The sequence below is a fragment of the Homalodisca vitripennis genome, chromosome 6 (assembly GCF_021130785.1).
Source record: "Homalodisca vitripennis isolate AUS2020 chromosome 6, UT_GWSS_2.1, whole genome shotgun sequence".
Classification (NCBI taxonomy): Eukaryota; Metazoa; Arthropoda; class Insecta; order Hemiptera; family Cicadellidae; genus Homalodisca; species Homalodisca vitripennis.
The window spans coordinates 15,938,010-15,962,987 of record NC_060212.1 but is presented as its reverse complement, the minus strand read 5'-3'; the positions used below and the strand labels follow the sequence as shown (position 1 = coordinate 15,962,987).

At 35.3% G+C, this 24,978-nt stretch overlaps 3 protein-coding genes across 3 annotated transcripts in view; 1 reads left to right on the top strand and 2 right to left on the bottom strand.

Moving 5' to 3' along the window:
- The window catches only part of LOC124365309, an 8,060-nt gene extending 5,504 nt beyond the window's left edge, over positions 1-2,556 (bottom strand). Inside the window, exon 1 of the mRNA XM_046821279.1 lies at positions 2,397-2,556. Within this exon, the coding sequence (XP_046677235.1) occupies positions 2,397-2,556 (160 nt within the window). The remainder of the gene's footprint in view (positions 1-2,396) is intronic.
- Positions 2,444-22,792, bottom strand: LOC124365308. Its single transcript, XM_046821278.1, has 7 exons — positions 22,713-22,792; positions 20,982-21,135; positions 13,342-13,663; positions 11,410-11,585; positions 8,461-8,662; positions 4,624-4,887; positions 2,444-2,581 (listed from the first exon to the last, which is right to left on the bottom strand). The coding sequence occupies exons 1-6, from the start codon at positions 22,790-22,792 to the stop codon at positions 4,628-4,630; spliced, it is 1,194 nt and encodes a 397-aa protein (XP_046677234.1). The 3' UTR covers positions 2,444-2,581; positions 4,624-4,627.
- Positions 22,619-24,978, top strand: LOC124365151. The gene is made up of 2 exons (XM_046821105.1): positions 22,619-22,798; positions 24,703-24,978. Exons 1-2 carry the CDS (start codon positions 22,791-22,793, stop codon positions 24,944-24,946), a joined length of 252 nt encoding a protein of 83 aa, XP_046677061.1. The 5' UTR covers positions 22,619-22,790; the 3' UTR covers positions 24,947-24,978.

Sequence of the window (24,978 nt, the reverse complement as noted above, 5' to 3'; positions counted from 1 at the left end):
TTTCGTTCTTCATTCCTGTATTGCAACCTTTTCATGTCACTCCTGGATAGTATCCATTGGGCTGCCTGGATGTGACAGGATAAGATTGTCAAATACCTTAAATAAATCCTATTAAATGTACTCTCCAGCCAGGAGTGTAACTTTCTGCTCATGCTAATGAGTCTTACACCGAGCAACCTCCCCATCACACAAGAGTACTTACTCAGATACTGAGGGTCTCTGATTGAGAGAACTTTGACACAAGAGTACTTACTCAGATACCGAGGGTCTCTGATTGAGAGAGAACCTTGACACAAGAGTACTTACTCAGGTACCGGAAGCCCAGGATTCGAGATCCTGTTATTCCGGGTGGTTTTTAACCCTGACAGTCCCAGGATTTCAAAACGGCAATCCAGGATTTTTGGCATTTAAAAATCACAATATTTTACTAAAAATAAATCATTATTGAGAACGTGTGTAACATAGAAGAATAATTCTCATTCATTAGGCTATTCTACAAAAATTAATCTACATTACGTTGCACCATTAAAATAAAATGACTGTAACCCAATAATAGCGTGTGAATACAAGATCATTTCAACTTAAAACAAAACAAGAGGACTTAACATTAACTATTAAAAAAGATAGTCCTTTATAAAAATGGAGACACCAGAGGACATAAAGTTTACTACATATTGATAACACCACTAAGAAGTGTTAAAGCAGAGAGAGCATTTTCACCTTCGGGCTATACGTGCAATAAACTTAGAACCCTACTAAGAGATACAACATTAGATGCAATAGTTTTTCTCTGTTCCCACATCCAGTCATCAAAATGAAAATAAAAGGATTAGTGAATGATAATGAATAAGGGTTTATGTAATTTTAATTTTTTATTTAATTGTATTTAAATTCAATTTAATACCAAGAAGTATTAAACATATTTCATTTGGACTACAAATTTCTTTAATAAAATATTTATTTTGTAAATTGGATTTTAATATTTGAAGTGTATTTTTACTTAAAAAAAGATGTTTCATCTAAAATTTTTTTAATCAATTTTCTCACTCGCTGCATATTTTAAACGAAACAGAAATATAGATAAATAGGGCAGTAAAAATCATCTACATTCAACTTAACAAAATTATATTTATACTGCAATTAATTGTATTTACTTTGATGAAAAATGGTTTTAAACAACCAATTTTTCCCTTGACACTAGATGAGGTACAATTTTACACTGTGAATAATATAACTTAAGGTGTAATTTTTTTTTTTAAATGTTGTCATATAATTTAAAAAATAGATTTTATTAATTGTGGGATTCCAATATTATGCTTTCTAATGGTCTAGGACTTCAAACCCTAATCATGCAACAAGTAAGGTCTCTACACAATAAGGGGCACTTTGGAATCATCATTAAAGGAAAGAAATAATAAAAAATCGAAGGTTGGAATTTAATAAAACGACATAATTTGTCAATTTCTGAATTCTATCCATTTGGAGATGATGTAATATCAACATTACTCATTGCAAATACGTTCACTTGCATTTGAATGAACACATGTTCATTCTCTCAGCTTACATAGCTGACTATGCTGAACAGTCAATTAGTAAACACTGTACTAAATGTTAACATCGTATACTATAGCTAGATAAGTGTCAATATTTATCACATGTCCCAGAGCTTACACAAGCTATGCTGCTAAGCCATTATGAGACAATTTGCAGATTGGGAGTCAAAGTTTTCATTTAATTCACTTTGATCCATGAAGTTTTATTCATAAATATTGTTTAGCTTTAAAATTTCTTATATTTGCTTAAGCTATTCAACTTTTTGAATATATCTAAAATATTTAATGAAGAAACGAAAGGTTTATTCCAAAAAATATTAAGTCACAATTACAGAATTTTAAAGGTTAAGTAAAAAAAAATAGCATAACTGAATAAATAAAAAAAGAATGATATATTTTTAATTGCTTAACTCTTGTACTTATATTAAATCAAGTGGTTTACATATTGTATACTATTGTATATATAACATTACTGTGATTGTCTTGGAAATCAGCAGACATAGGCCAGATGTCTGTACATCTGCTGTGTTTGTATTAACGCACTAACTATGGTGGAAGAAGCTATTTTGACCAAAAGTGTCAGTACATATGTAATATAATAAATAAATGTTATTAGTACACGTTTTCATTACTTTAAAATATAAATCAACGGATTATTAATCCATAAAAAGAACATAAATTTAGACATTTAATTTTTATACTAGCGATGAAAAGACGTAATAGAATGTTTATTAAGAATAAACTGGAGCATGTTTAGTTTTTTATGAGATTTATTCTTATAAAGTTACATACACAGATTAAATGATTTACGCAAGTTGGAATCGATTGCAATACTGATGATACCTGAACTGCGGACAAAATCGACAGCCACGATGTTACAATAGAGGGCCCAGTCATGTCGGAACCAGTCTGTGACCTGCATGTTGGTGCGTGCCGCCATGGCCCGCAGTCCACCCTGCGTGTCCAACAGTACTGCCCACTTGTCCGGAGTCAGTTCAGCCATTGCTGCCCAAGCCTCCAGTGGTTGCCTGAATCAAACACTTAAAATACATCACTTAACTATAAATGTTTAAATTTCTATTAGGAATCCATTTCATCCTTCAAAACCCATTCTTTTTTTTGGATTAGGATTGACCCTTTTGAGAATCAGAATGTTGGAAATGCTGGATATGCCTTCAAGAACGTAGCCAGGAACAACTTTTGGGGGGTTCAGACAACTGATATTTTCCCAAGTGGGCAGATAGTAAGGCCCCATTTTGCCCTTAAAAAGTGCTTGACCCGTTTATTTGTTGGGAACGATTTTTTAGCAGTAAATGTCAGTAATACTGAATTATTTAAATAGTAATAAACATTTTTTTTTAGTAATTGAAAAAATTAAAAATATGGGGGGACCGGACCCCTTGAACCCTCTTGCTGGCTACGTCCTTGTATGATTTTGTATCCTATTATATTTAAAGCCCATGCCAAACTATTATATTTGCACAGTTATTATAAATACATTAGCATTCTGCTTTTATACAAGAAAATCATATACATTGTATGTTTTATTTGATAAATGAAATGAAAGTTTGATATGCGTTGCTGATGTTTTATGAAATGTTGAATTTGTTATGACAAAAACAAAATTGATAGACTCAAGTAATAGGCTTCACTAATACTCAGCCAATAGTAGTTTAACATAAATAAAGCATTCTAAACTTTCTCCTGAATGTTCAGGTTACATAAATATAAACATCTTATGACCATAGCAGTTGCTGATAGAACTGTTATGATTATAATCAAATTTATTTTACATACTTTTTTGGGGCACTTAAGTTTACACTAGTTGTAAAAAAATGCCTTATGGTTCATAATAATCTCTATGACGGAAAATGGTACGGTCTTAACACATACGTTGCACTGTAAAAAGACTTAAGTAAACACAAAAACACTTGTATGTACACTAACTACTGCGCTAATTGCAGCAAAAATTAAAAAAAAAAAAAACAACTGTGCAGTAGACTCATCTCTAAATAAAGTTGTAACGAATTTAAACAAACATTTTTTCCTGGCTTTTAATCAATCCATTTTATTCATTAAAAGAATTTTTTTACTGTGAAACTGTTAGTTTGTAGACATAACCTATTTAGGTTAATGATTAGATTTTAAATAAATAATATGTTTTTTAGTTATACAGAATATATTAGAATATTTATCAATGTTATGTAATTCTGTTATTGTACATTTTTAAGGCTGGTTTTACTTGTAGTTATTTGATTATTTGTTGTATACCTGTTTTAATTTGTTATTTACGTATTTAAATTGTGGCGTGACTGTTTTGGCAACTTCATGTTTTTGAGTACTAAATTTTCCTTAACTGGACTTCTGCTAGTTTTCATATTTTATACATGACTTGTGTAAGCTTTATGACAATAAACGTATTCTTATTCTTTAGAAACCAATTAAGCTATAGAATTGAAATTTTGCATGAAGGTTCATTTCCATATAGTCAACATCTAGTAATTCAATGATAGTACACTTCCCTCCATGTCAATTGGCTGAGTGTTACCAAAGACCTACTGTCCACAGGATATTTGAAGAACAAATGGGGTTATAGACTAGAAGTTTTGTCTGAAATTTGTTTATATGCACAGATTGAATTTTATGATGGTGTATTAGCAAAGCCTGTGTTCACAGGACCTTTCTAGAACAAATTGAGATATAGACTTTGAATTTTGCATAAAGCTTCATTTTCATATAGGCAACTCGAATTCAATACAAGGATAGTACATTTCCCTCCAAGGCAATTGGCTGAGCGTTAGCGAAGTAGCAGCCGGATATATCAAGAACGTACTGAGCTATAGACTTGAAACTTTGCATGAAACAGTGAATCGTTATGCAATATGCATTATGTGTGTGTGTACTCCTACTTTATTAAAAAATAAATAATTCAGGTTGTGGACCGGGTTTTTAATTGATCTTTTTTATACAAGCTGTAATTGACTATGCTTCATGGTTGATGCTCCAGAAGGGGCTACAATATGACGTACTCTAAACTTTTACCTTGCAGACTATCCTTCGTATCATTTACCTCCTCATGACAGACCGCAGGTACTCCCTGAGCCCCTCGACTGTTCTCTACATCCCCCCACCGTTGCGAGACTGGATACCACAACTTGTGAGTCCCCTTGCTTACAATGGCTTTGTTGTTGTAAGACACAATCAGCTGTTTTCCAGTTTTCCAAACGTCCTCTAATGTTTGCTCTCCAGCCAAGTGCTGGAGTAGCCATGTATTCTGACAGTTCTTTCTCCAGGTACCTCACCAGTTCTTTGTGGTTCTCCTCACTTTTGAATCCTGAAATTGCAATAAACATTTAAATAAGTGGAGTTTTACTTCATTGGATTCAGAGGTTATGTTTAAATGTACTTACTGTTACTATCAGTGTCAGTTTCTTTGCTCTTTTTTTACGGACAAGAAGCGTATAAATTGCACCTAGTCCTATAAGGTGCGGTTTGTATTACTTCCGAAGTGAAAGGATATTCTGAAAGGGTAAGGTTGGAGGTAGAGGCTCCCTTCTGTCGAGATCCATGACACAGAATGTAGGGTACTAATCTCAAATCATGCCCCCTCAAAAGAAGGGAAGCCAGATCTGAAACAGCCTCTTCAGTAAAAGCAGGCAGGCACAACCTTATGTTGAGGCTAGCAAGAACCTCTGATACTTAAGGAACAATCTTCACCAATTCCAACAGTCATCTCCCACAGTAGACTAGACCTATCGAACTACCCTTGCATCCCAGAATCTCGATATTTGCGGTTAGTGATGTGCCGCTCCTGGACATCCTTAAGGTTACCCAGATTTAAGTGGCACATCGGTTTGGCTTTGCCCAGTGGTAGGTTCAACTGGAGGGTAGAAACCAGGAGGAAGTGATCCCTGCTGATTTGCTTAACTCTTTTACAGTACATGTGTTTATTACAAAATGTATTGACGTTAAAGAAAATCATTTTCAAATTCCTGTGAAAACAATAGCGACATCTGAATGTCATTCAACTATGACATTGTGCTAGAGCTAGTCTTCCAACTCTGTGGATGAAAGCAACCCGCTGTTCCATATCTATAGCATCTGAGCGCTGTATCCTACATAAATATTGTCAGCTGCATCATGAGTTGTACCATTACTGGCTACTACCAGGGACAAACACTCACCAGTAGACATTTTCCTCACCCTATGCAAAAAGCAGAAGGTGAGACGTGAAAATTCCAGAAGATATGCCACATCTGTCCTCAATCCTCAACCAGAGATAAGAAGAGGAGGAATAAAACTTGCCATGGTCAATATTGTGAATATCCTTGCTTTGAAGAATTTCATACAAAAACAAATTTAAGTCCTCAATATTTTGTTTTCTTAATCAGAAGTCGATGTTTCATTTTTTATTAATAAAAAGAGATGTTAGACTACCTTTCATGTGAAAAAAATATCTCTTACTATTTTGGGTGTGTGTTGGATTCAATATCCTTAATCCTTACTCTTATGAACGAATCATTTAAGGATGTTCCAGAACGCCAATACTACTCAAAGGGTTGTGTAAAGCTAGGCAATAATTTCAAAGTTTAAGTACGAATTTGTTGTTATAACACCTGATTTAACAAATGAGAATTGTTTATTTCTTAATATTAACAAATAGAAACATTTCTTTTTACTTCTGTAATGTATATCCATATAGTAATGTATTCAGTGGCAAAAGAAAAATTTTTTGAGCAATATACAATGGAGAGCAGTGCGTGTTTGTAAAATTGACTAGCTGGTGACTACAGTCAAAAGCTATTCCATAGCAGCTTATCAATACTATCTAGAATAAAAGCATGAATCTTTAACTCTGACTTCAGCTCACATGAAATTCACTAATTTCTCCTTTTACAAAGAGTAAAGTACTTTTAGACGTACAAAGAAAATTCAGTACTATAATTTATACACATAACGTAGCTATGGTGGAAAGGGTTGACTCAATGTGAATGTTGAGTTAAGCTCCAGTTCACCTTCCTCTTAATGCAGCATCTGAAATCTGATACTGTCACAGACTTTACTCCTGAAAGTGGGAGTCCTGTTCATCTGAAGAGATCCAAACTTTACGTAACTGGTATTTTTGCGATCTTAATAGAGCACTCAACACAGTTAACCATCTGAAACTTCTTAATAAGCTGGAGGTTGTCACCTACAGTGTCTTTCAAATCGTTCTCAGAGTGTACAGGTTGCTAACTCTTTTGGCATGGCAAAGTCAGATTTCGTTGAGGACTCTATGGGTAATCCTCAAGGTTCTGTTTTGGGGTCTCTTCTCTTTGTATTATATGTGAACGACTTCAGTTCTTGTGTTCCTGAAGCTTGTGTTACTCAATATACTGATGATACTACAATCATCGCTCAGGCAGACTCTACAATAGGATTAAATTTTCAATTAAACTCTATAATAAACAAAATAAATTCTTGGTACATTAGTAACGACTTATTCCTCAACAGTTTCTAAGGGCGTTGTTGCTTTAGACGAGATCAACATCACTGATGTTGATTCATGCTGTTTCTTGAGTGTTCATTTGGATACTGGATTTTCTTGACGTCAGCACGTCGAATCCCTTTGCTCTAAGCTTAACTCCATACTGTTTTCCTTGAGGTGTCTTTCCAATCTCCTGAATTGTAGTGCACCAAAAATGGTATAACATGGCTACTTTTCCTCTGTGATGTCGTACAGCGTGATTTTAATGGAAACAGCTCCACCTTCTTTGATATAAAGTGTCTTCAAATTGCAAAAAAAGGGCTATTCATCTAGTTTTTGGCCATGGGAGCTGAGAGAGCTGTCTGCAGGTGTTTATACTAACCCTTTCCTCCATTTTTATCTACTCTGTATCAGTTTACACCTTTAAACATGTTAACATGTAAACTTGTTATCCTATCCCCAATCAAATATATATTCTACCAGAAATAAAAACAGTTTGATTGTACCCCACCATAATAATAACATGTTCCGAATATCAATAGAATATCTAGGGCCAAAAGTCTATAATAGATTGCCAGATTATTTAAAAACCAGCCATTCCTTTTCATCTTTTAAAAATAAGCTTAAAGATTTCCTTGTAAAAACTGATTTTATTCACTCTCTGATTTTTCCCCACCCACTCATACCAGTAAAACTTATCCAGAGTACTGTCATTTTAATCTGCTGCTTAGTTTCAATTAGTCAGTCAGATTATATTACATTGATAATATAAACACATTTTTAGATTACGTTTAGCATTTAGTTGCAGCGGTAATAACTATTCTTGACGTATGTAAATGTCCATGGGAAATAAATTATTTGATTTGATTTGAAAAATAGTCATAAACAAAGAAGCTCAACGTACTCTTTACATCATTTTGACATCAGAGACACCTAAACCACAAAATGTAGTGCAATCTAGATGAAGAGGTATTTTCATTGTCTCATCAGGTGCACAAATTGAGTCAATTGGAACACCTCTTCACCTAGATTGCACTACATTTTGTAGTTTAGGTGTCTCTGATGTCGAAACAATGCAAAGAGTTCGTTATGCTTCTTTGTCTGCAACTATTTTTGGATTATTTCAGACGAACATGATTCCAGATTTCATACGCTATACTTAAGAAGAAGGTGAACTGGAGCTAAATTCAACATTCATACTATAATTGTATTCTACTGTTTATAAAAATAATATTGAGTTACGAAATGTTATATTATAAATGTCACAGCTTTTTGAAGCCAGAGTTCCACCTAGAATTCTATATTGATCATACACTGATGAGTATTGGCTGGCTTAAAACACATAACCTGCAAGCTCTGATTCCAAAGGACTTTTCTCATGCCACCAATCATAGTTCATTTCAACTTGATGACTACTACTTTCAATTTATAAAAACAGACCCACAGGAAAATGGTGCAGATCTATTATCACTATGTCCTTGGAATTCTCCAGGAAGACAACCAGATCGTCGATGACCCCTTGGAAGTGCCGCAGCTTGGCAAACCCGTGGTGAGAGAAGAAGCCTCCATCGTTCTTGTGGTATCCTAATCTGAGGTCAAGATATCTGACACCGTTGACCAGTTGGGAAAGGACTGATTCTTCCTGAAATCAAAACAAGATTTTATTGAAAGATAAATTTGGAAAGGTTTGACCAAATTACATTAAAACTTTTTCAAATGTAAAATATTCTAAATCTTTTAGTTTGTGGAGTTGGCAATAGCTTTTGATACAACACAAAATGTAATAATCCACAAACATAATTTTAAATTGTGTTCTCAAAATTATTTTTAACAAATAGACAGATTCAGTGAAACTACTAGTACTTATTACTCTTTTCATCCTGATTCACTTTCAATCAATCACCTTCATCTTCGACTGGCCCATAGAGAGTCTATAATAGAGTCTACACATATCCTTAGCTACTTGGTCACTCCACCTTATCCTGGGTCTGCTGAGTGGTCTTCCTCTTTTTGGCTTCCATAGGTATACTCTCTTGATTATCGTTGTTTCACCTCTCTTCTTAATTTGGCCCATACATCTTAATTTGTGTCTATTAGCCACTGTCTGAGTACATATAGAAGCCTCTTCTTCCTGATTCACCTTCATCTTCGACTGGCCCACAGAGTGCTCAGTCTATACTTGAGTTGTAAAACAACTATAACTATTAGCTCAAAATATTATTGATGAAGCCTCAACCTGGTTTGAAACTAATGGATTCCTTTTGATTGAAGATAAAACTTCAGCCTTGGACCTTATGGCATTAATTCTTCACAGGGATATATTATGTGCAATGTTAAATTCCTTGGAATTCATTTGGATAAGGCACTTTCTTGGGGAGTCCATACAGATGACATTACTTCCAGGCTATCTAGAGTCATTTTTCTTATAAGACGATTAACTCAATGTATTGACCAAAATTACATTAAAGCCGCATATTTTGCTTATTTCCAGTCTGTCTTTAGATATTGTATAATTTTTTTATGGTAATTGCAGTAGGAGAGGAGAAATTCTGATTTTGCAAAAGAAAGTAGTTCGAATAATGTCAGGCACCCTCAATGGAACATTGTAAGCCCCTGTTTAAAAATTGCAAATACAATTGTAATTGATATTTACATATATGATTTGGTGGTATATGTATTAAGAAATTGTCATCTTATCAAACATAAATCACATGAATATAACATCAAGAAAAATATGCGATGCTTTAATTGATTTTTATAGACTTGGTAAAAGTTTAAATAGTCATATTGTTATATCAGTTAAAATCTACAGTAAGTTAATAAGCTTAATAACTAAATACCCTATACCTTTAAAACTAAATTTTACAACTGGCTTCTAGATATGCCGTTTTATTCACTGGATGAGTTTTTCAATGTGTTTAACATAAATGTTTAGCAACTGTACACCATATTCTGTTTAGGTTTTTTTAAATTGATTTTAACCCTTTACTTTAGTTTATATTACAATAGTATATAGAATTTATGTAATGAATTAAAAGTGTGAATCATATTTTGGAATTAATTATATGGATCAACCACAATCTTTATATAGATTTTCTTTAAGATAAGTAATGCCGTCAAGTATGTTTATTTGAAACCATTAAGGTATGTTGAAATATATTTTAAATGTTATATTTTAAAGTATGTTTATTTTAATTTTTAACTCTTGTATAGTCTTAAGAACTTATTTGACTTAGTTTCAACTGACTGTGTATTCTCGACTTTGTTAACAACTCGTAAGAGCTCATACGATAAATAAATTTGATTTATTTATTTATTGAAATTAAAGATTTATTAACAAGGAACCTGAAGGATATATGTTCCCATAGATCGTTACCAGTCAGATAATCTTCACCAGTTGACATCCCACAAACTTCAAAATTAATTCTGAAAATCAAAATTGTTTTATCTCTTAGAGAAATAAATAAATTTGTGAATGATCCTTATTTTCTTTTACCAGATAAACTTGACAACTTACTCCATTTCTTATAGTAAAGCTGAGTAAAATAATTTGAATGAAAGTTATCTGTAGAAAGTTGTAAAAACAAAATATCAATTTAACCTCAGAGAAAATAACCAACCTAATGAATAAATACCTAATGAAATACGTTTATTAATCAATAAAAATAAACAATAAAAATATTAAAATATTAGTACTGAAAAACGTTTCAAGTGGAACAAAGAAAATAATGAAACATACACAATGAAATTGAAAATGTAAATTACACCAACAAGAAACATAGAATAGTCAATTATGACTAATAAAATTAATTGAGTGACTCTTGGGCAACAAGTGTAGGCATCCACAACAAGAAGTATAAATAAACAATCAATGAAACCAAGGATTTTAAAGAAGCTGTAAACCAATTTGGCAGTTTCTTAAAACTTCTTACACAGCAATAAAATTAAAAACCTTGTTATAAAACATCTTAGAAACTTATGTTTTAGAATAAAATATTTTCAATCCTGGAATTTTTACATTGAAACCCACACATAACTCATATTTAAGTCAGCAACAATCTGTAAATAGATAGGAAAGTAGAAAATAAGAATAGAGATTCTTGTTACGAGAAACTGTAATGAAGTTCATCAGCATGAGGGTAGAGTCACTGATACTCTCTGTATTTTACTACTGCTTCCCTTCATATGGCAAAGAGTTTTTTTCGTACTTTGGCCCCAAACGTACACTGACTACGTACGATGACTACGTTGCTACATTGAATACGTTCATTATGTTGATGTAATATTTGACTCTATAGTTAATTATTTTAGACAATAGTTGTTATAAAAAATCTTATGTTTCAGAGAAACTCTTGCAAATAAAGGCATTTTGATTGTCTGAATACTCACCTGGGTGAAGACATATTTATCGTACCGAGACTCTTCCCGAGGCTGGTAGGTGACAGAGTAGGCTGCAGAGTCGTGAGTGCCTGGGATGAACAATTCAGTCAGTCGTAACCGTCCTAGATCCTCTCTATGGTCACTCATCCAGCTGGGATTTGTCCGGAGACAAGATGAGGCAATCTCTGTAACCATCAGTTACTCAATACTTTTTTTATTCAGATTCAGATTCAGATTCAGATAATTCTTTATTCATAGGTATTACAGTCAATACATTGAATAGTGTCATTAACTTAAAAGTATTCAACATTTCTTAAAATTAGGCTAATTTTACTTTATTGCATTTATAATTCCGTAAAAAGAGTATAATATACTTTGATTGTTAGGTAATCCTTAAGTATTTTTTTTTAAACTTATTGAATGATGGTTCAGCTTAATATGTTCTGGAATTTTGTTAAAAAAATTTAATTCCTGCATACTGAGGTTTCTTGCAAAAAAATGCCGAATGATGAGTGGGAATGGCAAAAATCTTTACTTTGTCTGGTGTTATACATGTGAAAATCACTATTAAATATTTGATCATGATATCTTTGTTTTTAAAGATACAATTACTTCGTAAACATAAAGGCCATAAACTGTAAAGAATGTTTAATTTTGAAAAGTGTTCTTTAACTGAGGTTTTTGGTTTCAGGTTCTGAATAATTCTAATAGACTTTTTTTTGCATTTTTAGAATAGAATCAAGATTTTTTTGGCTAGTTGCACCATATAAGGAGATTCCAAAACTGATAATTGAATGAATGTAAGAAAAATATATGATTTTCAGTGTATTATGATCACATAGGTGTCTTAATTTGCTCAAATTGGTGTCTTCTTGCATTTAAATTGCACCAGAAATAGAGAAAATGTATCCATAGATTTTTATAGACTAAACAAAACTATTAATAGTCACATAGTAATCGCTTTGAAAGTCTACAACTTTTTAAGACCACTTATCTCTAAATATAGTTATAATGAATTTAAAAAATTGTATACCTGGCTTTTAGTCAATCCATTTTATTCATTAAAAGAATTTTTGCCTGTGGAACTGTTAGTTTCTAGACAGAACCTATTTACTTTAATGATTAGATTTTAAATGTTAAAGTCATTAGTTTTTTTCTTAATACAGACTATTTTAGAAAATGTATCAATGTTATATAATTCTGATATTGTAATTTTTGAGGCTGTTTTACTTGTTGTTGTTATTTTGTTATTTATTTATTTGTTATATACCTGTTTTAATTTGTTATTTATTTATTTAAATTGTGGCGTGACTGTTTTGGCAACTTCATTTTTTGGGTACCAAATTTTCCTTATCTGTACTTATACTAATTTTCATATTTTATACATGACTTGTGTCGATGGTTGTGTAAGCTTTATGACAATTAATGTATTCTTATTCTTATTCACTATGTTTACTAAGTTACAATGAAATAAAATTTGATTGCAGTTAGGGTTTCAGTACTTTGCAGTTTTCTATCACAAATACTGGCTTTAATTTTGGTTGTTCATTCATTTTTAAAAAGCCACAATAAAAATGGTTATGTAGTTAATTGTTAGCTCATGAATAAGAGACGGGTATAGGTTGAGTAGTGGAAGAGGTTATAATATTACTCAGGCAAGTATTGAGATCAGTCTTCAATACTGTACAAAAATTGTCTATTAATTTCTGTATTCAACCGTAGAAAAACTCATGACTGGTACATTCAGTACTTTAGAGATGGTGGTAACATTGACTCCTTACAGTTTCCTGAAATCAGATCACAATTTGCCCATGCCAAAAAGGGTTAATTTTCTATTTAATAATTATGTATTAATTAATTAGCATAGACTTATATAATAATTTAAATTCCTAAATTTATGAATTTTGGAAAAAGAATTTTGGGTAAATAAAAATCACTTACTATCACGACCTCGCCAGTAGACCACCCAGTATCCGAGACAGACGGAGGTGAAGACGTGTCGATAGTTGAGGTACGTTTCACGCAGAGGAGTGTCACTCCAGCCAGTAGACGTGGAGGGGGGCACAGTGTATACAGGGGCAGTCAGGTTAACGGCAGGATCTGTCAGGTACAGGGCTATCAGATCAGCTGACTGCACCTGTGGGACCCACCAGCTGACTTGCAGACGACGACTGGTCTTTGTATCCAACTGCGGGGAGACCGTCAACTCCACCCCCGCCTCTATCCTCTCACACACACTCTCTGTAAAAAGTTTACACGTATGTTATGGGGAAATAGCAAAATTAAATAAAGGGAAGACTTTTGAATTTATGAATATTGAAAAGAGCAAAAGATATGGTATCTATAAATGTCAGTTGCCCCCTCCCCTAACCTGTTCCCCTACTTCAAGCTGGCTGGGGCTGGCCCCGTCTACATGTCTTTACTCTTTTTGTTATCTCGCCCAAATCTCTTCAGTATTATCAGTCTGTTTCTGACAATGAAGGTATCGTGCTGTAATACAATTTTTGTGTAAAGAATACACCCTTTACTTGTGCACAAATTAAAGAGTGCTTGGATGGAGTCTATGGGCAGTCCTCCCCCACATAGTCTACATTAAAAGAATGGGCAAACATTTTCAGGTTTATGAGAGAAAGTCTGGATAATGGACCCACATTCTGGTTGCCCTGTGGAAGTAATCACACCTGAAACAAACCAACTTGTGAAGCCAAAATACTGTCTGGCCTGGTATTTTGAGGACCAAAGAAATGGTCTGCAATGTTGGGATTTTTAAAAACGAGTGTTTTTTGAGGATCATCAACGAACATTCCCATATAAGTAAAGTAAGGTGCAATTATCCAGGTTTTCACTTCTTGCTGGTTTATACCTTCCAGTTAAACCTACACTGGGTACAGTAAAACCAAAGTGACACTTAAATCTGGGCAAACATAGTGAATGTCCAAGAGCAGCACATCGCTAACCGCAAATGTTGAGATATAGAATGCAAAGGGTAGATAGGTAGGTCTAGACTTTGCAGGAGATGACTGTTTGCAGTTGGCGGGGCTCTCCAAGTGTTTAAGGGCTGTTGCTAGCCTAGACATAAGGTGTGCCACCCCATGCCTGCTTTGACTGGAGAGGTTGGTACAGACCTGGATTCCCCTTTTATTCCAAGGAGATATGACTGAGATTAATGCCCAAAATCCTTTCCTCATGGATCTTGACAGGAGGCGGCCCCTACCCCCAACCTTACCCATCCAGAATATCTTGTCTCAACAGAAGCAGCACAAAGGTCTTTTTAAAACTAAGCATAATTTATCAGCTTCTTGTACTGGGAGAACCAAACTAAAAAAGTAAGTGAAAAATGGGTGCCAAAAATACTTTCAGCTGCTTAAAAAGAGGGAGTTGTTCGATCATCAAATGAATTTTTAAATGAATAAAGAGGCCTGAACCACACAATATCTTGGAATAAATTGTTGACAAGTAATGAAATAATGAGGCCCTCTACTATGGGGGGGGGGGGGGTACTCTCTCAGTAAAAGAGTGGTCCATGGAATGGAGAAGAAGAACAAGAAAGCACCCACGGTTAAGGAAAACAGTCACAAGTTCCAATAACAAAATGATGGCAACCCATTTTTTTTTGGTATTATAGAGGGATACTGCTGATTGATATTGAAGAAAAGTACACCTCTGTTAATGTAGAGTACTGTAGGCAGCCCTGGGGGGGGGGGGGTGGGGGGGGGGGGGGGTGGGGGGGGGGGGGGGTGGGGGGGGGGGGGGGTGGGGGGGGGGGGGGGTGGGGGGGGGGGGGGGTGGGGGAAAGAGAAGAGACCCAAAAATACTACCTTGATGGAACACCCATAGAGACCTCAATGAAATCTGTAACTTTGCACATGCCAATACGATGGTTAGCAAACCTGAAACACCTCTGGGTAACGGATTTGAAAGGACACTGTAGGGGGACAGCCTCTATAGTGACATAATACCTCCAGCTTATTAAGATGGTTTCAGATGGTTGTCTGGTTTTGATGTGCTTTTGCTAAGATCGCGTGGAAAAATATCCAGTTACATGATTTTTTGGATCTTCTTCATGAATTGAATCAGAACTCTACCATATTTCTGGAGTTAAAGTCTGTGACAGATAACAGATTTCAGATGCATGCTACTAAGAGGAAGGCGGTAACTGAATGCTGTTAAATCCTCAAACATTCATCTATTGAATCAACCCTTCCCACCATAGCTACGTGTATGGTGTTGCAAATTATAGTATCTCGGACTTTCTTTTTACGTTCTAAAAGTACTTCTTAAAAAGTTACTTTTTGTTAAAAGGAAAATTTGGTGAATTTCATTTGGTCGGGGTGAGCTGGAAGTGCTGTTGGCCAATGAGTTGAAGATTCATGCTTTCATTCTAGATGATAATTGATAAGCTTCCTATGGAATAGCTTTTGACTGTAGTCACCAGCTAGTCAATTTTACAACCATGCACTGCTCTCCATTGTATACTTGCTCATACAAATTTTTTATCTTGCCACTGAATAGAATAGAATAGAATTGAATATCAATAGAAAATAGAATAGAATATTCTTTATTTGCAACATATTCTTGGAGAACAGGGCAAAAGTCATGTTTATGTTTACAATTGGTGTCATGAGCTTATTGTTTGTCAAAATATTGTGTGTTCTTTACATTGAACAAATTCTTGGATTGTGTAAATTGGTCGCTCCAGTAGCCAGTTTCTCAAGGAGGCTTTGAAAGTTCTTTTCTGGCAGTCTTCTTAAGGGATTCAGGTAGTAATGTTGGCATAGAACATTGCTCCTCGATAAGAAGGTTTCCTGCTCAAATAAGCTGAGATGTATGTTGATTTTAGGTAGGAATGTTGCTCCTGTGTATGGTTTTATAGGAGTGTCTGTCTCCAGGTTCCTTGCGTGGCCCTTGATGGGGGGGTTTTGATTGTATAGAGGATTGTTTCTTGGATGTTTAGTCCTAATACAGTCAGAAATTTCTCAGTTCTTTGAAGGCTGTTCGGCATGTGTCAAGTGGTTCCTAGTCCTTTTAGAGCTCTAATTTGTCCTTATTTTGTTAGAACCAGCACTCTTTGGAGATTTGAGATTGTCGTGCCTCCCCCAGGCTATCAGGCCGTATCTCAAGGTTGAGATTCAAACAAAGAGTAGTATGCTTGTCATAGCTACATCAGTGTTGACTTGATTTGTGCAATTTCTCCTTATTGCGTAAAAGACTGACTATTTAGTTTTTGACAGAGCTGGTTCGATGTGTGGTTCCCAAGATAAAATTTACGGTCCAAGGTGTGGAAGTACCTAAATATTTTTATTTTTGCCCGAATTATATTTGTAGTTACTTCTGGGAGACCATGATAGTTATTTTCGAGTAGCTGTTAAAAAGTTAGTTGTTGGGTTTTTTGATTCATTTAAAACCAAATCATTTAGGGTTGCAATATTGGTTTTAGCCAATATTGAAAGCATACAAAGGAGTCAATGTCCTTAGTTGATCTTTGTTTTTTGTATTTGCTACAATAAGGGCTGTATCATCGGCGAGTACATTACCCATTTCACACATAGTTTTGAAGATATTCTGGAAAGTCGCTAGTCAGAAGGATATACAAGAACAGGTCCATAGAACAGAGCTTTTGCGGCAACTCCTCTGCTTACTGGTAGTGGTTCAGATTTTTACTTTTTTTGACTGTGTTGTGTGTAGTGTAAGTAATTTCCACAATCATGTGTCCTATTCGCCTGAGGTAGCTCTCTGAACCAGTCTATTTTCTTTTGTCAATGATTCCCAGAGTTTGCAGTTTTTTTGTAATGAGCTGTGTTGGTTCTAGACAATCGGAAGGCCTTGGTAAAGTCCAAAAGTATACTTGTGGCTATAATTATCCTGCTTCAAAATTTATCAATTGATGGTTTCAATTAGTTGGACCAGTGCTGTTGCTGTAGATCTGTCTTTTAACAAAAACCATGTTTGTCTCGGAGTAAGAAGAGTGCCGTGCTGTTTGAGATGGTCCAGTACGTCTATGTTAGACACTACTCGCTCCAGGATTTTGGAAAAAGTTGGAGATAAGTGAGATTGGCCGATTAACTGGGTGGCTTCGTCCCAGTTTGGCTCCAGTCCTTATATTTTTGGATAAAATTTTTTGCGAGTTTCAACCCCGCTGGGAAAAAGTCCCTTGGTAAAAGTGATTTGTTTATAAATAGTTCGTTAGTGGATGTGATAATTTCATGTTTGCATTGTGTTTGGACCAATTTAGAAGATATTTCTAGTCGTTCTCCTGTTGATGTTTTTTGATTTTAAGGTGTCTTATGATGTCTTCCTCGATCTTTCCTATTTCATTTGTCATCCTGGAAAATTTAGTCTTGGTATTTGGGGGGGATGTAATTTGGTTCTATTGTGTCGTTGTTGGTTCGTTGTTTCCTTTGGTATCAAGTGTTCTGTCAGCAATTGTTTATAGCAAGAGAAGCTATTTAAGTAATTGGGCAAAAGTCTATTGGAGTAAGAGACTGATGCGTAGTCCTGTATGTTTAAGCGTTCAAGTTGAGTTTTTTCTGATCTCTCTTTTCTTTCATTATTAATCCACTTTCCACATGGCTTTTTGATTTGTTGTCAGTATCTTTCAATGGTAGGAGGAGTTATATAGCTGTTTTTCTTAAGCTAGTTTTTAGTTTTAAATCGTTAGGATTTTTTCCTTTGGGGCTGTTTCTTTTTTGTCGTCAGGATGGCCCGTAATGTGGTTTCTCGATTTAGTGCTTCTAAGTATGCATTTTTTCAAAGCACCTGGGCTTCTTTCATCATCCCATATATTCTTGGTGGGGATTTCTTTTATGTTTTACTATTTTGAGAGGGCAGGCTATGTTCATTGCAGATTGGAGGATCCCATGAAACGCTTTATAAGCGAGCATCCACATTGGTCTGTTGAGCATAACTTGTGACCAGTCCTGTTGCTTGTAGATTATACCTCAGTTCTTCTACGGTTCTTGTGTTTAAATGGTCTTTTGTCATGATTGTGGGTCTTGCGTGGGGGCTTGTTCATGTTTGTTAGAGAGAGATTAAAGCATAACTGGGCAGTGTGATCTGATGAGGCCTCTGTTTATTAGCTACTCATGGTTTGATATTTCAGTTTCGTTTAATTGTTTGTGCATATGAAAATTCTATAGCAAAGTCTTGTCTGTGATACTGAGTTATTCTTCGTAGGGGGTAGGTGAAGTCCCTGCTCAGTCCATAAGCCGTGAATCATACTCGTCCAAGTTTCTTCTCTGTCGTTGCTTGCTACCAGGCTTGTCTACATTGACATCCCCTATGTACGTAGTACCGGGTTTTTAAAAGATATGTTTATTTTGTCCAAATTCAGCATGATAAAATAATCTAATGCTTCTTCCAAGTTGTCTGAGGGGGTACTCAGGTGGTCTGTATAAACCGCTAAAAGCGGCTGCAAAGAGAATCCTTGTTTTCAATACTCAGTTTTTAGACAGGATGGTTTCACATATAAGTTACCTGATGTGGTTCCTGATAAGGATATTACTGTAATTTTATTTTTAATGGTTTAAGTTTTGCTAAAGTCAGACCACTCCACCATTCTTTCTGTGTTGTTGTCTATTAAAGCTGCCTATAAAGTTCCTGTAATGCCAAGGATTTCTAGTTCTCCTCCTAGCTTTTTTCCGTTTGTTGTTTGTTTAAGCCACGATGACTCAGTAAGTATTAGTAAGTCTGGTTTGTTTGTTGTGGAGAAAAATGAGCAAAGTTCTGGTCGGTTTTATTTGTTCTGAAGGCCCGTCAATATTTTGGTTGTGCCAAATCATAATGTTTCCTGGTTGCTTAATTCCTAGGTTCTGGAGGAAGAATTTATATATTTTTGGGGATTTTGATTTATATTTTTAGTGTCATGTGCTGTTGACTAATTTCGGCTCAGCTATGTCCTTGTGGACTTGAATTTGTGGTTTTTTCTAAAAAAAGATGTCAAGTTGGTGGGTCGGCCATCCTGTGAAGAGGTTTTGAGTCTGAGGTCCTGGTATGTTTGTAGGGAGACTGGTTAGTAGGCATATCATGAGGGTGGACCAGTTATCACAATAATTAACAGAGGGTTTTGCCGTATTTTTTTTAACATTGTCTTTATTCTTTATTAAATGTTAGATATTGTCCTTGTACTCACTCAATGTGACGTTGTTGATGAACTCCTCCGAATACTTTCTCGCTTCATTTTTCTTGATTTTTTGACTAAAGCTTGGTGGTGATGCTTGAGATTCTTATGGGAAGATGTGTGGAAGGTGAAGTCTAATTTTTTATAAAGGCGCCTAGGCATTGCTGATGTTTGGTGGGGGGGGAATATCCGTCAGAGGACTCGTGGGTTCAGGATGGGTGCGGGGAGGGGGGGCGTGAGGACTTGTTCGCCCCTGGTTTGTTTTCTTGAGTCCCTGTCCTTGGAGTGTTCGCAGCACTCCTTGCATTTGGCTAACCTTGGCAACTTGTATGCTTACACTGAACTGAGTCTTCTTTTTGTTTTTGGAGATTTTTTTTTTTGATTAACACTTAAATTTTAGAGCAGTTTATTTTTCTGGACTATAGATTTTTGGTGATGTTTCATTTTGTGTGGGATTTGGGGTTTACTTGAGAGCAAGTCTTTTCCCAACTAGTTCTTTTAATTTTTTGGTATTTCACAACTCTGTTTCATTATTGCCTATCTTTTACAGGGCAGTTCAATTCGGTGTAATTGTTATCAATTGGTAAGAGAGTCCTTCTCCTGTATGGTGATGGGGGCATGTTTTGGAAAATACCAACGTCCCGATTGGTAGCTTGAGGGATTACTGATTTTTATTGTACTCCGAATTTGAAAGTGAAGTTTCTTTTTATAGTTTTTTGCTTATAGTTGAAATATTGTTTTCTCTAGATTGGTTCAATAAGTTTAGCGTTGGTTGTTTGTCTTGTTCCTTCAAAAAATTCTTGGAGCTTTGTTTGGTTATTTCTCTCGCCTTATGTCTAGCTGGCTCCTGTAACTTTTGCCTAGTTCTTGGTTGTAAAATTCTCTGAATTTTTGCAGTTCTATAATTTTTTTCCTTCAGTTATGCTCCATTTTCTTTAGGGTCTCTGTTGGTGTGTGTCCGCTTTTCTCGAATAGTATTCTGCACCAGCATCCGCCTCGCAGTCTCATAGCTATTTTTCAAGCAGCTTATTGGTTTCTCTGCTTTTAGGCTATTAGTATTCTCCTGTAGAAGGGGACACTACCTGCCTCAGCTGCAAGAGATTAAAGACAAATTGAGATTGGCTTGTCCTCAGGATTTTTACCTAGTTTTTTGGTATTTTCTCCACGATAGTATGAGTGTCATTTGCAAAAGATTTGTTTTCAGTAGAGACTGTGGCTCTCCAATTCCTTCTTTTTAATGAGTTTGTTTGCATAGCGCCTGTGGGTATCTGCTCACAGTTAACCCTTGTGTTATTTGGGGGTGGGACGCAGCAGAGCTTTTTTCTTTTATGTTAGGTTGGAAAATGTTCTTCAACCGGTGCCTTGGGAAAACTTCCTCTCTCTCCTGATAGTGCGTGCACAGTCTATGTGAAGTATAGTGGCTTTGATTTCGGGGGTATCTAGTATTGGGAGATTATTCATATACTTGGTTAGATGTCAAGGGAGGGTTTTGGTTGGGGATGGAGGAGAGATGTTGCAGTTTCTGCATTTCCAGTTTGATATCTCTTTCTTTGTGAGTTTTGTCACTTGTCTTTCTGTAAGATTCACACAACCACCATGGTACCAGAGGTTGCAGGTGCCTGTGCATAAAATACTGGAGTATTTTACCACTGAATACATTACGATATGGATATACATTACAGAAGTAAAAAGAAATGTTCCTATTTGTTAATATTAAGAAATAAACAATTCTCATTTGTTAAATCAAAACTTTGAAATTATTGCCTAGCTTTATGTAACCCTTTGTGTAGTATTGGCATTCTGGAACGTCCTTACATGATTCGTTCATAAGAGTAAGGATTAAGGATATTGAATCCAACACACACCTAAAATAGTAAGAAAATATTTTTTTCACATGAAAGGTAGTCTAACATCTCTTTTTATTAATAAAACATGAAACATCGACTTCTGATGAAGAAAGACAAAATATTGAGGACTAAAATTTGTTTTTGTATGAAATTCTTCAAAGCAAGGATATTCACAAATATTGACCATGGCAAATTTTATTCCTCCCACTTCTTATCTCTGGTTGAGGATTGAGGACAGATGTGGCAATATCTTCTTCTGGAATTTTCACGTCTCACCTTCTGGTGTTTGCAGAGGGTGAGGAAAATATCTACTGGTGAGTGTTTGTCCCTGGTAGTAGCCAGTAATGATGGTACAACTCATGATGCAGCTGACAATATTTATGTAGAATACAGCGCTCAGATGCTATAGATATGGAACAGCGGGTTGCTTTCATCCACAGAGCTGGAAGACTAGCTCTAGCATAATGTCATAGTTGAATGATGTTCAGAGATGTCGCTATTATTTTCATGGGAATTTGAAAATGATTTTCTTTAACGTTCAATACATTTTGTAATAAACACATGTACTGTAAAAGAGTTAAGCAAATCAGTAGGGATCACTTCCTCCTGGTTACTACCTTCCAGTTGAACCTACCTGTGGGCAAAGCAAAAACCAATGTGTCACTTAAATCTGGGCAACCTTATGGATGTCCAGGAGCGGCATATCACTAACCGCAAATATCGAGATTTGGGATGCAAGGGTAGTTCGATAGGTCTAGTCTACTGTGGGAGATGACTGTTGGAATTGGTGAAGATTGTTCCTTAAGTATCAGAGGTTCTTGCTAGCCTCAACATAAGGTTGTGCCTGCCTGCTTTTACTGAAGAGGCTGTTTCAGATCTGGTTTCCCTTCTTTTGAGGGGGCATGATTTGAGATTAGTACCCTACATTCTGTGTCATGGATCTCGACAGAAGGGAGCCTCTACCCCCAACCTTACCCTTTCAGAATATCCTTTCACTTCGGAAGTAATACAAACCGCACCTTATAGGACTAGGTGCAATTTATACGCTTCTTGTCCGTAAAAAAGGAGCAAAGAAACTGACACTGATAGTAACAGTAAGTACATTTAAACATAACCTCTGAATCCAATGAAGTAAAACTCCACTTATTTAAATGTTTATTGCAATTTTCAGGATTCAAAAGTGAGGAGAACCACAAAGAACTGGTGAGGTACCTGGAGAAAGAACTGTCAGAATACATGGCTACTCCCTGCACTTGGCTGGAGAGCAACATTAGAGGACGTTTGGAAAACTGGAAAACAGCTGATTGTGTCTTACAACAAACAAAGCCATTGTAAGCAAGGGGACTCACAAGTTGTGGTATCCAGTCTCGCAACGGTGGGGGGATGTGAGAACAGTCGAGGGGCTCAGGGAGTACCTGCGGTCTGTCATGAGGAGGTAAATGATACGAAGGATAGTCTGCAAGGTAAAATTTTAGAGTACGTCATATTGTAGCCCCTTCTGGAGCATCAACCATGAAGCATAGTCAATTACAGCTTCTGATATATCCTGCTGCTACTTCGCTAATGCTCAGCCAATTGCCTTGGAGGGAAATGTACTATCCTTGTATTGAATTCAAGTTGCCTATATGAAAATGAAGCTTTATGCAAAATTCAAAGTCTATATCTCAATTTGTTCTAGAAAGGTCCTGTGAACACAGGCTTTGCTAATACACCATCATAAAATTCAATCTGTGCATATAAACAAAATTTCAGACAAAACTTCTAGTCTATAACCCCATTTGTTCTTCAAATATCCTGTGGACAGTAGGTCTTTGGTAACACTCAGCCAATTGACATGGAGGGAAGTGTTACTATCATTGAATTACTAGATGTTGACCTATTATGGAAATTAACCTTCATGCAAAATTTCAATTCTATAGCTTAATTGGTTCTAAAGAATAAGAATACGTTTATTGTCATAAAGCTTACACAAGTCATGTATAAAATATGAAAACTAGCAGAAGTCCAGTTAAGGAAAATTTAGTACTCAAAACATGAAGTTGCCAAAACAGTCACGCCACAATTTAAATACGTAAATAACAAATTAAAACAGGTATACAACAAATAATCAAATAACTACAAGTAAAACCAGCCTTAAAAATGTACAATAACAGAATTACATAACATTGATAAATATTCTAATATATTCTGTATAACTAAAAAACATATTATTTAAAATCTAATCATTAACCTAAATAGGTTATGTCTAAAAACTAACAGTTTCACAGTAAAAAAAATTCTTTTAATGAATAAAATGGATTGATTAAAAGCCAGGAAAAAATGTTTGTTTAAATTCGTTACAACTTTATTTAGAGATGAGTCTACTGCACAGTTGTTTTTTTTTTTTTTTAATTTTTGCTGCAATTAGCGCAGTAGTTAGTGTACATACAAGTGTTGTGTTTACTTAAGTCTTTTTACAGTGCAACGTATGTGTTAAGACCGTACCATTTTCCGTCATAGAGATTATTATGAACCATAAGGCATTTTTTTACAACTAGTGTAAACTTAAGTGCCCCAAAAAAGTATGTAAAATAAAATTTGATTATAATCATAACAGTTCTATCAGCAACTGCTATGGTCATAAGATGTTTATATTTATGTAACCTGAACATTCAGGAGAAAGTTTAGAATGCTTTATTTATGTTAAACTACTATTGGCTGAGTATTAGTGAAGCCTATTACTTGAGTCTATCAATTTTGTTTTTGTCATAACAAATTCAACATTTCATAAAACATCAGCAACGCATATCAAACTTTCATTTCATTTATCAAATAAAACATACAATGTATATGATTTTCTTGTATAAAAGCAGAATGCTAATGTATTTATAATAACTGTGCAAATATAATAGTTTGGCATGGGCTTTAAATATAATAGGATACAAAATCATACAAGGACGTAGCCAGCAAGAGGGTTCAAGGGGTCCGGTCCCCCCATATTTTTAATTTTTTTCAATTACTTAAAAAAAATGTTTATTATTATTTAAATAATTCAGTATTACTGACATTTACTGCTGAAAAATCGTTCCCAACAAATATAAACGGGTCAAGCAAACTTTTTAAGGGGCAAAATGGGGCCTTACTATCTGCCCACTTTGGGAAAATATCAGTTGTCTGAACCCCCCCAAAAGTTGTTTGCTGGCTACGTTCTTGAAGGCATATCCAGCATTTCCAAAATTCTGATTCTCAAAAGGGTCAATCCTAATCCAAAAAGAATGGGTTTTGAAGGATGAAATGGATTCCCTAATAGAAATTTTAAACATTTATAGTTAAGTGATGTATTTTAAGTGTTTGATTCAGGCAACCACTGGAGGCTTGGGCAGCAATGGCTGAACTGACTCCGGACAAGTGGGCAGTACTGTTGGACACGCAGGGTGGACTGCGGGCCATGGCGGCACGCACCAACATGCAGGTCACAGACTGGTTCCGACATGACTGGGCCCTCTATTGTAACATCGTGGCTGTCGATTTTGTCCGCAGTTCAGGTATCATCAGTATTGCAATCGATTCCAACTTGCGTAAAGCATTTAATCTGTGTATGTAACTTTATAAGAATAAATCTCATAAAAAACTAAA

Excerpts from the sequence above, each read along its gene's own strand:
- LOC124365308 (XM_046821278.1), bottom strand. The coding sequence starts at position 22,792 with ATGACAGACCGCAGGTACTCCCTGAGCCCCTCGACTGTTCTCACATCC. Across the intron at positions 13,664-20,981 it reads CTCCCTTGACATCTAACCAA|CATACGTGTAAACTTTTTAC; the intron begins GTATATGAATAA and ends ATTTCCCCATAA. Across the intron at positions 4,888-8,460 it reads TCTGCACCATTTTCCTGTGG|GATTCAAAAGTGAGGAGAAC; the intron begins GTCTGTTTTTAT and ends TTGCAATTTCAG.